At 33.4% G+C, this 16,012-nt stretch overlaps 1 protein-coding gene across 1 annotated transcript; it reads right to left on the bottom strand.

Annotated features, from left to right (window-relative positions):
• Positions 1-252: 252 nt before the first annotated feature.
• On the bottom strand, positions 253-12,039 carry Gabat (4-aminobutyrate aminotransferase). The gene is made up of 9 exons (XM_088242280.1): positions 11,628-12,039; positions 10,924-11,063; positions 8,886-9,053; positions 8,519-8,797; positions 7,891-8,051; positions 7,658-7,808; positions 5,543-5,700; positions 3,822-4,090; positions 253-2,054 (listed from the first exon to the last, which is right to left on the bottom strand). Exons 1-9 carry the CDS (start codon positions 11,680-11,682, stop codon positions 1,933-1,935), a joined length of 1,503 nt encoding a protein of 500 aa, XP_088098406.1. The 5' UTR covers positions 11,683-12,039; the 3' UTR covers positions 253-1,932.
• Between the last annotated feature and the right edge of the window lie 3,973 nt (positions 12,040-16,012).

Here is a 16,012-nt window from a genome sequence, read left to right as displayed (position 1 = left end):
TGTTGCCAGTGGAATGCAACTGGGCGTTTGCAGCATTTTACAGAATCACACCCTCCAGCAAGATACGACTCACTGCGACCCTACCAACAGTTCGAACCCCTTGAATATGTTATGCTTATGCGTTATTAAATATAAGAAAACATTTTACATATTCAGTCACCCGATGACAGTCACCTACGCCTCTTGGTTTATTTTTATCATTGTAATTAAAATACATTTTTTGGCATGAAAATTGGAAATGAAAACAATAAATTACATAGCATGCTGTATAATTGTATTACTCTTTGGTTCAGGCATTACATAACAATAACATTGGAAGACTTAATTTTATCATTTGTATTTTTATATGGAAGACATAATATTTCTTGTACTTTAGTAACTTATTTAAATTATTGTATTGCACTTCATAAATAACATATTACATGGACTCTCATCAAATACAAGTATGTATAATCGTAACCCTTCCGGACCTAGGTAGCATATTTTTTCAATAACTTTTTTGTTAATCACCATGATTTCATTTTTTGGGTAATCCTATCCCATAATGATAAGAATGTATCAAAATTATTCTCATCAATAATATTTTTCTGCCCGATTTTTTCAAAAATAATTCCCATATGTCTTTGCTTCCTCACGTGCAAACAGCAAAAATTTCAATCAATCGTTTTACAGTTTAATAATCTTTTTGGTCAGTTGGCACGTGCACTTTTTGCTATTTGTGTGTGAATATCCAGCCATAATTACAAAAAAACTAGATTTCCGTGCTTTACATTTTACATGCATTCACGCTCCCAACTCCCCGCGTACCGCCGCGCTGATGCCATATAACATCCTCTTGCAACAGTATTTTATGAAAAATATATGAGTTTTGCAGATAACTCAAAATATTATGAAACAGTTTTAGAAACGCTACCATGACAATCATAATGACATTGTTTATTTTTTTTAAAGTAGTATTTATAGTATTTTAGCTGGAATATTCCTGGTACCCCCCTCAGGAACTCGCAGAATTCTTTTCACCCTTCAGGCTCGGAAAGGTTAACCACTCTCAAATTTCAGAAGTTCTAAAAAAAACTAAAATCACAAAAGGTCTCTGCCACTGTCCATTTTGTTCCTATTTGAAAATAATAATACTTCACATAGATTATTAAAAGTTACAAACTTATGCCTAAATACATATTTATCTGTTATGAAAATATCGTTCCACCTTGATTAAATGTTCCAAAAATTATTTTGAGAAAGTGTGGCGAACTAAGATATCGGTTGTGTAATTATTTGGATGTGTTTATCTTTATTGCACACTAAGATTATATAATATTATAGAGGCAGTCCTTGAGCTTTTAATATTTTATTTTTAGATAACTTATTATCTTGTTTGTTTAGCTTTGTGCACTGGTTAAATTTTTTTCCACAAAAAAAATAATAGTTTTTTTTTAAAAACTAATTGTTATATTAGTCAAATTAAGTTATTTATTTTTACTATATGCACTTGTTTTTTCCACCGTATATAATTATATTATATTGCTGCATATTTATATTTCATTTTATTGATATTTTTTCAAATGTGTATGCTGTATATCTAAAAACATTATACAATTTGAAGCATGAATTTGAAATATTTGTGTAAATTTTCAGTGGATTATAATAATATAATAAAATCAAATTAATTTATTAAAATCATTTCAACCCTTAAGAATATATGTATGTATATAAAATTCATATATGTGTATGTATATATATTATATTTTGAGCTATGTCAAAAAAGTGAACATAGTCAAAACGGTAAATACTTTCAATTGTAAATGGAAGACTGGTGAGTATCATTATTAATATACATCATAAATGTTCTAAAAATGCAACTTGGAAGCCCGGTTTCCTAATTATGTATTACATTTATAATAAATAACAAAATATGATATCCAAAATTATTTCCTATTTGGTTTCCTTGACAGTATCCCTGAAACCATCTAAGAATATATTGGCATGTTTTGGTGTGAATATCAAAGCCGGACGCAATCTGATAGCGTGTTCTCCACAACCGCCAGTTTGAAAACCTGCAAAAAATATAAAACAATCATGTTGAACTGTAAAGGAAATATATGTTTGTAGAAATGTTTACATATTTATATTGTTTTTATTATAAATTAGTTCCGCTGATAATTGAGTTTTTCAATATCAAAAGATACCCAACCAACATTTTTTGTAGCTTTTTTTGCATAAATGTGTTCTCCGAGATCATTGCTACGATTGAAAACTTTTTTTTTTTTTTTATTTATTTCAACAGAGAGGGAAAAAGTTTTCGAGAAGGGAATATGGAAGTCTAGGCATTTACAGGGCTTATGACCTGTCATTGCTGGTTTAAGTGGCCACTTTACACACTGTGTAACATTCACCATTCTGCCCATGTTTGAACATCCACATTTCCACAACTCTTCCATCTGTTGACTTTTGTGAAGTAAAGAGCTGAAACCTTTATCACGTGGGTGAGATTCATCCGGCTGAACCAAATCACCTACTTACTAGGCAACGCCTGGAAACAATTTTCCAATTTTTATACTTCTTCTTTTAACCAGGTAGTAATTCAACAATGTTTGGTTTTTATTGTCAAAAAATCAGCATTAGTTTCAAAACATTCTTAAATCCAAAATTGTTTAATTTCAAAAAGTACTTAAATACATTGTTTAGTTTTCAAAATGTACTTTATATCCATCATTAAACTGTCTCATTTAAATTATGCTTTGAGAACCTTCTAATATTACTTCCTACTCACATTAGTATTTATTTTATTATATTATAATCATAATTAAACTGTGAACAGTTTTTCAAATTTACCAAAAGAAATGTTTTTTGAGTTGGGGTACCTTTTGATTTTATATTACTCAATTAGGTTTTAACCTGCCTTCAGTACATTAATAGTTGAAAAAGAAAATATAAATGTAATAAAGAAAAAGAAAAATAGTACCCATATTTAATTTTAAAATGTAAAATACATTTCCTTTAGCGGGTGTTTTGACGCAATATTTATTTATTTATTTGACAATTGTAGTCTGCATTACTTTACGGGCTGTTTAACCCATCGCGTAATGCAGACTGTAAATATAAGTTAGAAGTTAATAAATAGAAGGCAGCTAGCTGCTTAACTGTCGATATATACAGAAAAATACATCCATATTATTCGCAGAAGGGGTGTTTAGCAAGCGAATTGCCCTATTAATGGGTGAATAATCATAAGCCCTGTAAATGCCTTGACTTCCATATTTCCTTATTTAAGGTATTCTCCATCCCTGCTGTAATTTGTTAATCTTAATGACCCTGAGGGGGTGAAATCCAGTATTTTGTCTATGAACATTTGGACAAACTCAAATATTGTAATGAAACCAACTGGTCCAAGAAGAAGTTTAAAAATTGAAAAATTGTTTTCAGGCGATGCCTACTATGTGAAATAATTCAGTCAGATGAATCTCTTCACAACAATAAAGGTTTCAGCTCTTTAACTTCACTAAAATCAACAGATGGAAGAATTGAAGAAATATGGATGTTCAAACATAGGCAAAATGGTGAATGTTACACAGTGTGTAAAGTGGCCACTTAAACCAGCCAGTGACAGGTCATAAGCCCTGTAAATGCCTTGACTTCCATATTCCCTTATTTAAGGTATTCTCCATCCCTGTTGTAATTTGTTATAAGGTTTAAATATTACATTGATCCACTTCTCGTTCTCGCGGTCATGTCGCCTTAATTTTAAAAAAAAATTAGCATCTTAGCACTTTTTTATTCGAATGTACTTATATTTTCATATGACGTAATTATATGTACTTTACCTTTCTGTTTAAGGCGGTTGATCAAATCATCTCTCAAGGGAGTGTTAGCGCAAGAAACTGACAGGAAAGTTCCCCTGCCTCGAGCCGAGTTGAGGAGATTGGGGAACTCATTCTGTATGCTCAACAAACCGTCCATCAAAACCTTTCCAGATTCCTGAACTCGCTTTATCAAGTTTTGCTTTTTCATCACACTGAGGACGCACTCCAAGAGAAGCAACTTGCCTGGATCCCCCATCCAAGTATTGAACACCCTGTATGGCTGAGCGGGCCTGCAAATTATACATTTCATTTGAAAAAAAATTTTTTAATGTGAATAATTATTTTTTACACGGATAATAAACATTTGAAATTTAAAATAATTGTCAAATTCTTAAGTAATCTTATCTGAGTTGCATCCATTTATAAAAATATATTTTTGCATTCAGTAACAAATGATAACATTTTTAACCTTGACACCAGCCAAATTATTTTAATCTCATGACGCATACATATTTATTTGTTGTTAAATATACATATTTTTATTACAATTTATAAATGAAAAATTTAAAAACATGCGTCCAGGTGGATAAAGAATACAATTCTTTATGTGAAATAGAACCAGACTCGATGGCTACTCTCGGGTAAAAATTCTGAAAAAGTTAATCGAGTGTAGATGAGTCCACTTCGTACTGTAGCGGTTGGCGTATTCGTCAACCATACTTGAGGTCCCAGGTTCGATTCTTGGCAGAGTGGATCTGAAATATCTGTTTTAAAGGTACAACATTTTACTGTTCCTGGACTGGCACTGGTAGCGTAAGACTCGCTTTGCTGATCGAGATACACTGCATTTACTTTTCAAATGCAGTGTCCTATTCACCATCTGATGTGAATTTTGATAATGACGATTAATATTTATATTTAAAAATTTCACTTAATCATGAGAAAAAATCATGTTTTATTGTTAATTCTTCATCTTCACAGTCATGTGAGTCATGTCGGGCCCCCCCGGTGTTTCTATTCTGCAATTTATCTCAGTGTCACGGTCTAGATTCTCAGTAATTGAACTGCCCAAGTACCCGAACGGTTTCACTCTCTTAATATTGACACGTTGCAGATTTACATTTGGATGACTTTCTCGGCTAAAAGCCATAAGGTTAGTTTTGTTTATATTATTTTCAATTTATATCTTTTACATAAAGATAATTGTTTTATATATTCTAAAAAATGTTTAACCCTGGTTTGGCTAGGATGTCACATAGAATACAAGACTTAATATAAATTTCTTATTTTTTTAAATAATGAAGTGTTTTGCTGTAATTATTTTTATAAATTATGAAAAACAGATTACTGAACAGTAATATATATGACAGAATAAATAAAAAAGTTTTTTTACAAATTTGATGGTTGAAAACCGTCAAAATCCCAAACCAAAATATAATTTTTATTTTAGTCAAAGTTTATTGTGAATTGTGATAAAGCAGTTAAAATTGAAAAATATGGTAAAGTAGTTTTAACTGAATGTTGTTTTAGTACATGAGAAAAAATGAAATCGTATGTACCCTATAGGATACATTGCCGAGAAAAGGGTTAATTTTTTCTTTTTAAATACCCGTATTTCAAATCTTAATGTAACAAGATGTTACAGCACCATTTCCAGACAGTCTTTTAAGGGTTAATTTGAAGAGTGAATTTTTTTGTTTTGTTTTATGGACAGTGAAAAAATTAATAGTATGGATACATACATTATTTCCTTGGTATGGAAATAGCCACCTAGTTGCATCTTCTTACTGAACGTTACAATATCAGGTGGAGAATCAAGATTGAAGTGTTCATGGCACCACATTTTGCCGGTTGGTCCTCCGCCAGTTTGGACTTCATCCATAAGAAGAGCTATACCATTCTAAAATAAACCACTTGTTTATTATTTTATAAAATATTTATTGACAGAAAAAACACTATCGGTCAAAACGCTAAGTGAATGCACCACTATACTTGGAATTGAGTTTCATACATATTAGGGTCAAGGTGCAGACAGCGGCTCAGGTGGGTAAAGAAGACGGGGGGGTTTAGCCCATACGAGTCCGGCACTATCCAGTCAGAATGACTGGGTGTCCATGATGGATTTCCCCTCTACAAAAAAAAGGTGGGTACAGTGGATCAAGTACCCTGCACGTTAAAGTGTGGGCACTACAATTTAATCTTGCCCGCAGTAAGGTCTCATAGGGCAAACACATCTCCCCTAGCCGGATGGTAGCTGAGACACGTGGTGCTTTCATTTGAATTTTTTTGTGTCTCAAAACTAAACTCTAAAGGTAAATTTATTTCTTGTCTGATTTGCATGTAAAATTTTATTTGGCATTGATTTTACTGCAGACTGTGCAATCTGGTTTACATATGACAGTATCATTATCATGAACAAACTTAGTAATTTGTGTTTTATTGACTAGAAAATCAAAATGGCCGCATAAGGTACAGTGGATCAAATACCATAGTACACAGTGAATCCACTGTGTTCCTAAGCTATTAGCAGTATTCCTTATGCTACCCGCATATTCACTTAAGTCTAAATACATATTTATTTAGTGTGTATTAGAATGAGCCACTGTGCCCGACCTAGAGTACACAGTGGATCATTTCCCATTTTTTAATAAAACTGTTGACATTTTCATATTGTTAGTAAATCTTTAAAAATACAGTGCCAGTGATACCAAATTTTAGCTTTCGTGTTTAATTTATTACAAAATTACAGCCCTCAAAAAGAATGGTAATTGACTGTCGCACCCTGACCCTACCACTTTTCTCATCATTTTTAGCTGCATCGTATGAGCATGGATATCGGATGTAAATTTTAGAGTTTACATCAAAAACCCTCTTGTATGACCTTAACAAAATCAACAGCTTTATTTTTTAGCTTATTTTTACAAACTATCGTTTAGGTTTACATTCAAATCTGTCCTAGATTGTTTAAACAGAGATAAAGTTGCTGAGAATATGGAAGTCTAGGCATTTATAGAGCTTATGGTATCATCGGCTGGGTTAAGTGATCACTTTTCACTGTGTAACTTAGTTGTAGTTGGTAGTTGACTTCCATATTCATGCTTGAAATTTTTCGATTTTTGGTTTGAATATTACATTCGCATACCTGTTAGCCCACAATAGAGAATGAGAATTTAGAGAAAATTAGCAACATCTATTGTTGGATTTTATAGACCAGAAATCTTTATATTGGATTGGATTCCAAACTAAAGTACGGCTAACAGTTTTATCTAATTTTATTATTAACCTTCCGTATTTGGGTATGTTCAAATATTTGTAAACACATTCTGGATTGTTCCCTGGTGGGATTGATTTCAATATTATATATTTTTCAACAGGGATGATGCTGTCATAGGCTCATAATCTCTGCAAATGTCTATACTTCCATATTCTCAAAAGCATAATCTCAATCCAGTCAGGGAAAATAAAAAAAAAATACAAAATATTTTTAGTAAAATTTGTTTCGGTATTTATCCTACAAAGCTCAATAGTTTTACATTACACCTGTTTTACCTACATTGTTTTGGAATAGATTCAAAATAAAAAAGGGTAGGCTCATTTTTCATATTAAAAAATCTTTGATTGATTCTCCTGAAAATTCACTTTACGGCGCATCCTTTTTACCATCATTATATATGTATGTACAGTCCATTCAAATATTTAATAAACCTTTGCTTCTGTGTGCATGGCCGAACATTTTCAAATAAAATATTTTAGCGTGCCTACTAATACAAACTAAATTAGTGTGTTTACATGGTTCACCGGCGGCTTATTTAACATTACGCACTGTACATACTATGAAAACCACTATTTTCTTTTACCTTCTTTCCAATGCGTTGGAGTTGCTGGAAAAATTCGGGTGATGCTTCATTATCTCCTCCTTCTGATTGAATTGGTTCAATGATTATACCGGCTACTGGAACATTTTTCTTCTTATAAGTTTCAATTAGATCTTCCACCTCTGCGAGACACCTTTGAATTAAGATTAAGTTATTATTAAAAAGGAATCTCTAGATTCACCAACATGTATTTATAATAAAATCGATTTTTTTACCTCTTGTCTTCGGCAGCATTTTCCTTTTTGTTATCCTGCAAAGGATATTTATACTCTGGAAAAGAAGCTATTGGCCAATCAAATGCTGGAATATCCAACTTATGAATTGCTTTTGAATGGGTGGTTGACAAAACACCCAATGTTCGTCCATGAAAGGCGCCCTGAAATGATATTTTTAGAATTAAGGAATTACAAAAAATTTGTACTAAAAGAGTATGATTTTTTTTATATCTGTTTTATGTAATTGTGGCTGTAGTAAATTAAGTTTTGTTAGTTTTCTGCTTTATAAAATGTTTATATTATTATAAATTTAGATGAAACATTATGTAATGAGATGCTGACTGCAAAAAAAAAGATAAAGTGGTTAAATTTTATGCTACACAAAGCAGTAAAAAAAAGAATACAATCTTTGAGTTATAAATCCTCTGTGTTCTGAATTTGATTGAAAAATAATTTTTAAAAATAACATCCACACCATTTTGAAAACTGCTGAAATAATTTTTTAACAAAACTCAATTTCTGCACAAGTGCCCATTTACTTCTGTGGTTTCAAAATGAAGCCTGTTAAGTATACTATTCAAGTGTTAAGTAATAAATAAATTCATACATTCTTGGAAGGCGTAAGTACCTTAAAAGAAAGAATGGAAAGAGCAGGAGATCCGGGAGGTTGATTGATCATACATGATTCCATCTCTTCCTTAGAAAACGATACATTTTCTCCACGCTGATGGCGACAATACCACATGAAAATATTTTTGATAGCATTTTCATTCGAGCAGGAGCCACACATCATAGTAGTAATGGAATCCAATCCTTTGGGGGCGACATTCAATAGTATGTCTCTTAGTTTACCGGGCCAATCTGCTCCGGGGAAAACTCCTAGTGCTGGTCTGTTTATTAGAGCTTTCTGGAACACAACATTATTTACAATTTTATGACTGAAATACTGAAATGTAGAACAGATAAATACAAACATTTTAAATTAAAATACTCACTAAATTGTGTTGATTTTCAAATACAGACAGCATTTCTGGATGATTGTACCCTAATGGCATTGAGGATATTTGTGTGAAAACATCCAACAGTACATTCCCATCAACATCCACCAGATAGTTGCCATATGAGCGATCATAATCAGCAAAGAGTTGCACAGATTGTGCTTGCTAGAAGATGAAAAATAAACCTAAATGTCAAACTGGTTAAAGTGTCATGAGAGAATTAAATATAAAAGCTCTGCTGGACAGTGCTATAATTCCTTCATAAAATGTCAGAAAATTATCTATGGGACCTATGTGTTAGGAAAAATACATGTCAAAGAAAATCCATCTTTATGTAAGAATTCGATTCAGACATGAAAATTTTTCAAATTCTGAAGCAGTCCAAACACTACGCTTGGATATCGTGCTCTTGGCGTAGCCCCTCTGTCTGGAACCATTTATGTTTGCACTTGCACATCATTAATATCCAATCAGTTCAGATAAAAACTTAAATCACACTTTTTCTTTTATCATACCCTCAATAAGCGCACTAAATAGTTTGATTTAAGTATTTGTTACAAATAATTTTTAATACATATTCCCTAAAAAAAAATTGTATGTTAGTAATGTAAGTAAGTAAGTATACCTACTAGAATTTTTTCCAGGCTTTGTTCGGGTTCTAAAAAATATTATCCTGTTTTTTTAATTTTGTATCCCTTGCTATGTAAATTCATCTTAAAATTAGGGTCTAATTTGAAATTTAATGTCTTTTTAAATTTACCGTTAGTGTGTTATATTTTACACCGAGAAGGCCAAGGAAGATTTGGCTTGAAAACAGCAAGGTCGAAATAGAAAAATTGTTTATAAATTTCACTTTGCTATGACTTACCGTTGAAAATTTTAATTTTATACTCAAAAAGCCTGCAAAATTTTTTGCTTAAAAACAGCATGGTTTATCAAAAAATCTTCAATAACATATTCATTCTATATTTCCTGTTGCTACAACTTACTGTTGAAACTTTGATTTTATACCGAGGAAGTCCGAAAAAAAATATGCCTCAAAAAAACCCCGGTCGATTTAGCAAAGGAATTTTATGTTGATTCTAAATTTAAAGTCTTTAGGGCTTACCGTTGAAAAGTTCGATTTTTTATAGAAGAAATTTGAGAAAAAATTGTCCTTAAAACAAACTGTTTGATCCTGAAATTACATTATGTACTTTATATTAAATGTGTGTATTTGACATGTGAATATTATACCCTTAAAACCCATTAAAAAATTTTGCTTGAAAACAACAATGTTGATCTAGCAAAAGCATTTTTTATGCTTATCATTAAAAAGTTTGATACTGCAGCGAGGAAGACTGAGAAAAAATCTACTGTAAGGCTATAAATGGCATTTTAAATACTCTTACCGTTAAAAAGTTTGATTTCATAATTAAATAAATTAATTCATTTACAATACCGAGGAAGGCCGAGAAAAAATTGGCTCTAAAATAGCATGGTTGACCTAGAAATGGCATTTTACTAAATTTCCTAAATTTTACGTCACTACACTGTCAAAAAGTTAGATTTTATAATAAAAAATAATAATAGGGAGGAAGACTGAGAAAAACTTGGTTGAAAAACAGCGTGGTTGATCTAGAAATAGCATTATACATGTTCATTCTAAATTTCACCTTCTCATAAATGTCTCCACGACTTACTGCTAAAAAGTTTGAGTCTGTATCGAGTAGAGGTCGAGTCGAATTTGACTCAAAAGTATTACAGTTGAACTACACTTTATCTAAAATGACATGTCCAAATTTCACATCGCTACGATTGGCTGTTTCGGAGGAGATGCTGTGACAAACAAACAGACGGACAGACAGACAGACCCACAGACAGACAGACAGACAGACAGACAGAGAGACAAACAGACAGACAGACAGACAAACAAACAAACATGCATGTATTTTGTGTTTTATAATATAGATAATTTTAAGAACTGTTAAGCGCCCTTGATGTGATTTCTCAAATTAACATAACCATATAAATTAGTCAATAATAAATTCTTCACCTGCAGAGAACTGAGTTCCTTCAAGAGTTTTTGTGAGTTAGGCCCGGGAATGGCAGTTTTCACTGATGGTCTCTCTGGCTCCACTTGAACTGCCTGAGCTGATATGCTCCGTTGTGCAGTTAATCTCACAATGGAGCTAGCTGTGCAAAAAATAAACTCTTGGAGAAAACCAAACTAGACTGTATGGATAGGTAGCGAGATGTTAGAATAACAAAATTAATTTATATATTGAGTGAAATATAAATACATAATATTTAAGTTAAAATTAAAAATATAATGACATCTTGACAAAATAATGCCGTATAAAAATATTCGTTATTATGTAAGTACAAGATTGTTTTTATTTTATGTCGAAACGTTTGAAAAGAGAACTCTATTTCTGAGATTTTTTCTACTCCGAACCATAGGCCGGTGTCCTTATGCTGTAACTAATTCGTTTTGTAAATTCATTCGTATCGTATGAAAGGGAACGAAGCAAAGTATGGTTTTGATTGCGTTAGGATATGGATATATGACGAAGGAACGAACTTACGAATCGATATTGTGACAGAATAAGCCTGCAGAGTATTAGAATATCTTTTAAAGTAATAATACAAAAATTTGAAAATGAAATCGAGAAAATATTTTAAGGGTTGGATTTTGACTCGAATTATTTGTAGGTAGATATTGAAAAACTGCGTGATAAATTAAATAATATTTTTTACCTGCTCTGGAAATAGCTTTCATGTTCGTGGCACTTTCAGCTAGAAAGTTGAACATCGCAGGAATTCGCCACTATTCCGAATTATTTAATTTACACCCGCAGCTGGGTAAACTTAGCGCCGCGAACACAAACCGACACAAATAAGTGTGCGAACGCTACGAACGAGCAACGCAGAATAAACTGATTCAGTAGATTGGGTATTCAGTCTTTCAAACGGTATTAGATTGACTTAGAACGAATTGATAGTTAAATTATTTCGATTATTTTGACCTCTAAAATAAACCATGCTCACAAATCACAAACGTAAAAGACGCAGCGCCAGAAAAATGACAATATAAATCGGCGGCGCGGACTAAAGATATATATCGGCGGATGACCGATGACAGCAACTCGGTGTAAGCTCGCGCATGCCCAATGCCCAAGCCAAACATGAATCGAAATCAAAGAATCCAAAAATATTTTTACGCAGCAACAAAAAATAATCTCAAAAACAAGTTATCAGTTACAGCACCCCGAATCTTTAAGTCACAAGTAAAAATGTACCAACTCAAATAATGCCACCCGACGCGCTTATTATTTTGAAATAATGACATATTTTTGGGTGTAAGTGTGTTTTAAAAATAGTAGGTACCTACTTTTTTTTGTAAAAACATTCATTTTTGTAATTTACCCAAATATTTAAATTTTGGGGGCCATTTTCAACGAGTTGTAAATAATTCACTGTTAGAAAATGGGAATCAAGTTGGGGTACAGTGGGTTTCGAACCTCGGATTTGTGATCCGTGAGTCCGCGATACTATTAGCCACGGAACCACAACCGGATTCAAATGTTTTTATTTAAAACAAATAATGCCCTCAACTACAGGTTTCACATAGAAACAATATAAAAAAACATACTCATATATTTATACGGTTCGCTACAAATAAAATAAAGGTTTTTAGAAATTATTTAACTAGGTACACAATTAATTAATTTCTTGCAATTTAAATATCCCGCCATACAACCCACAAATTACAGCATTGCCATTAAAATTAGCTAGGTAGAGTGCATGTCACTTAACCTTTTCAAAACTAACACTTAAACAAATTATTTGTGGTACTTGTGGTGATTGTACCTATTGTACATACCTGTAAATGTGATATAACAATCCCGAGAAAGTAACCATGTCTAAAACTATGAAATTGGGACAAGGATTAGCTCTGTACGGACAAACCAAGGATTGTAAATACATTCAGAATAAACACGAAGCGTTGATGGATGTAATTATTATGTGTTATTATGTTCGTTTAATTAGCAACGTAAAAACATTTTTTATAATATAAATAAAAAATGCACAAATGAATGCAAATATTTAAAAAAAGGAATTTTCGTATTTTTTCGACAATGCGTTATATGAAGGAGTATTTATGATTTTCATCTGAAAATATATATATATTACCAACGATCGGAAAGTTATTGCCCGTTCTACAAGAAGTCACCGGTTTCAATGGGTCCGTGGCGACACTAATAAGAAGAATGGTGAACAAGATGATATTTAAATGCTGCAAAACATCGGACAACTCGAGTGTCACGAGTCACGAAAGAAGCAAGACGTTATTTTTTAAAAGGATATCCCATTTGAGAGCTAATTATACAAAAGAATCGGGTTAAAAATAAATAAATATATTTTTTTACTTCATTATTTCTTACTATTTTATGCTTTCGCTACATTTACTGTTTATATGTTTTATACTTTTGTTTCGCATTGTGACATTTTCTTACTGTTTTTTTATGCTGCATTATTTTCGTTATGTTTTATTTTCACTTCATTTACTACATAAAAGGTATGTTTGATACATTTTTCTCATTGTGATGTTTTCTTAATATGTTGGTTTTACTTCATTATTTCTAACTATTTTGTATTTTCTCTAAATTTAATTTGGTACTTTTCAAATTTTTATATGTGCAAAATAAAAAATGCACACAATCAATTTCGCGCCGTGATGCCCGGGATTTTGCTCTAGGTTCATAGGTAAATGGGTTCTAAATTCTCAACGGAGAGCTCTTACTGATACTGTATGAAAATAAAATAAAAATTGTAAGAGCATACTTGATCTAGGAAGACTCTTTAAATTTTAGAATACCTTAGACCCAAAATTTGTGCTTGATAATCACATAACTGACATAAAAAATAAATTGTTGAAAATGTTGGGATTCATCCATAGCCTAGGGCGCCCTAGGGCAACGAAACCATTCTTAAACCATCAATCTTGGATGAAAGAAGTTAAATGGAATACAGATCAACTCAGAGATTATCAACTATTTGGAATCCACATCACAATAAATATAAATGTATTGTTGAATCTATACAAAAAAATCTTAGCATAGTCAATAAGAAATCTAGCCTCTATTTACATTATTTATTTTTTATTTGACCATAAAGTTTAGGGATTTAGTGATAAAAAAAAAAAAAACAATTTCATAAAAATAGAAGTTAGATTACAACAAGTCTTGCAGCTACTGAGCGCATGGACGGTTGGAATTCTAGACCTCATTTACTAAATTTGGATATTAGATAGTTGATAACATTTACCTATTGAAGCTAGATTACTAATTGTCTTGCAGCTACAAAGTGCATGGACAAATAAAATTCTGGCAACTTAAAATTATCAATAATTTTACAAAAACAAACATTGAGCATAATAGTAAATTTGTATATTGTTCGTGCTAAAAAGTAAACAAGAAAAAAAATTAACAGATATAGCACCATTTCAACACTATGGATAACATAACAGATAAAAATATACGAAGGGTAGCTTTCGTAGATTTTTGGTAGTCACTAGTCACTGTCGCAGTGTCACACATGTGCAAACACATGTTGTTTGCTAAATTCTTAGAAGATGGTCCGGTCCACGTGTAGTTGCCGGAGGGGGAAAGAAGCCTATTTTTCCAACGACTTTGTATCCATTTTAGTCTGTATTATTTCGTTTTATAATGGGTATGATATTTCCACTCAATTTTATTTATTTTTTACATTATTGTAACCGACCCGTTACAGGCGGGTGGCGGCTTCGTCTCCCTGGTTCTACTCAATCGGCCCACCCAGCGTAAATGGAAGGCCTGAGAGCCCGGCGCACCGAGAAAGCACTGACCGCTAAGTCAACCTCAGTAGCCCTGAAAAGGGCTTTCCAACGGGTCCTGTTGGTGAAAAGAGGCGAGCGCAGTCAGGGCAGTCACGGCGGAAGCCAGAAGCGGAGCACGAAGTCCAACGGTAAGTGGAGGGCGCGGAGACGCAGAGTAATACACAATACAACTGCCTTGAGCGAACTGATCGTTTATTTCAAATGTACAGGTTATAAAGCGCCCGCAGGGCAATGCCCGACGCCCAAGCGCGCGACCGCTGCCATGTACGCGAGCCGCCGCCGGGGAGTTGGGGGTATGGGCAACCACTCGCCCGGCCTCCCCCACCTACTCTACCCGACGGCCGGCCACGTAAATAGCGTCGTCCGCTCGCGCGTGGGTTTAGTCGACAGTATGCCACGCAGAGCGCAACATATAAAAAATGCATAGAAATAAACACAAAATTAAATATCCAATATTTTACATGATACAAATAAACTCCTTTTTTAAGCTATATTTTGCCCTCGGTATTTGTCAAGGCCGAATCCGAAAGTGAAACAACTCGTCTTTATTGGGAACTCGGCACTCGACTTTCTTACATATACCTAGGCCCTATATTTAGTTAAATCTTTATAAAATACACAACTAAATAACATTTATAAGTCTTGTTCTTTAGGCCGCGCGTCCGGAACAATTATAATTAGAGGGAGAGGGAGAGATCTTTACTTGGGCGTTATAAAACCACCCCACATAGTCAGAAGAAGAGTCAGAACGGAGTCGTGACGCAGCCGAGAGGGCTGCCGAGAAGTGAGTCGGGTCTACGCGATCGTACTCGGTCGCGGAGACGATGCAGCGACACTCGGAGAAGGTCGTCAGTCGAGAGTCGTGGGAGTTGAAGTGAAAGTGAGTGTACAAGGTAGCAAACCTCGTGGAATCCGACTGCTCCACGAGGGTCATTGGAGGCCACCTTCTAGCTACGAAGGTCCCTCCATCCACATCCAGGACATCCGTCGTCCTCCAAGGAACGCCAGTTTCCTACACCGCCAAGGCGTGCGTCCCAAACACAGCTGGCCAGTCTTCCAGCTGGTTGTTGTCGTCACCAACACAACGGGACTGAATCCCGAGAGCCGCCAATAGAATTAAGATATAAGTTAGAGTGACAATTACAAACTGCATTAGTCAAGGACATAGAGCTCTGTAATTAATTATTTTGTTCATGTTGTAATTAGTTCAAAGACATTTCATTTCATGTTCTAGATTAATAAACAAAGGTGCATTCAAGATTTT

This window comes from Micrasema longulum, unplaced genomic scaffold, assembly GCF_059751315.1.
Source record: "Micrasema longulum isolate JH-2025_06_02 unplaced genomic scaffold, ASM5975131v1 h1tg000133l, whole genome shotgun sequence".
Classification (NCBI taxonomy): Eukaryota; Metazoa; Arthropoda; class Insecta; order Trichoptera; family Brachycentridae; genus Micrasema; species Micrasema longulum.
Note: the sequence above shows the minus strand (reverse complement) of the source record. Positions and strands in the feature narration are given on the sequence as shown.

Bases quoted from the DNA above. Each gene is read 5' to 3' on its own strand.
- Gabat (XM_088242280.1), bottom strand. From the start codon at position 11,682: ATGTTCAACTTTCTAGCTGAAAGTGCCACGAACATGAAAGCTATTTCC. The intron at 11,064-11,627 runs GTAAAAAATATT...TTTTTTGCACAG, and splicing joins GAAAGCTATTTCCAGAGCAG to CTAGCTCCATTGTGAGATTA. The intron at 2,055-3,821 runs GTAAAGTACATA...TATTTTTTGCAG, and splicing joins CAACCGCCTTAAACAGAAAG to GTTTTCAAACTGGCGGTTGT.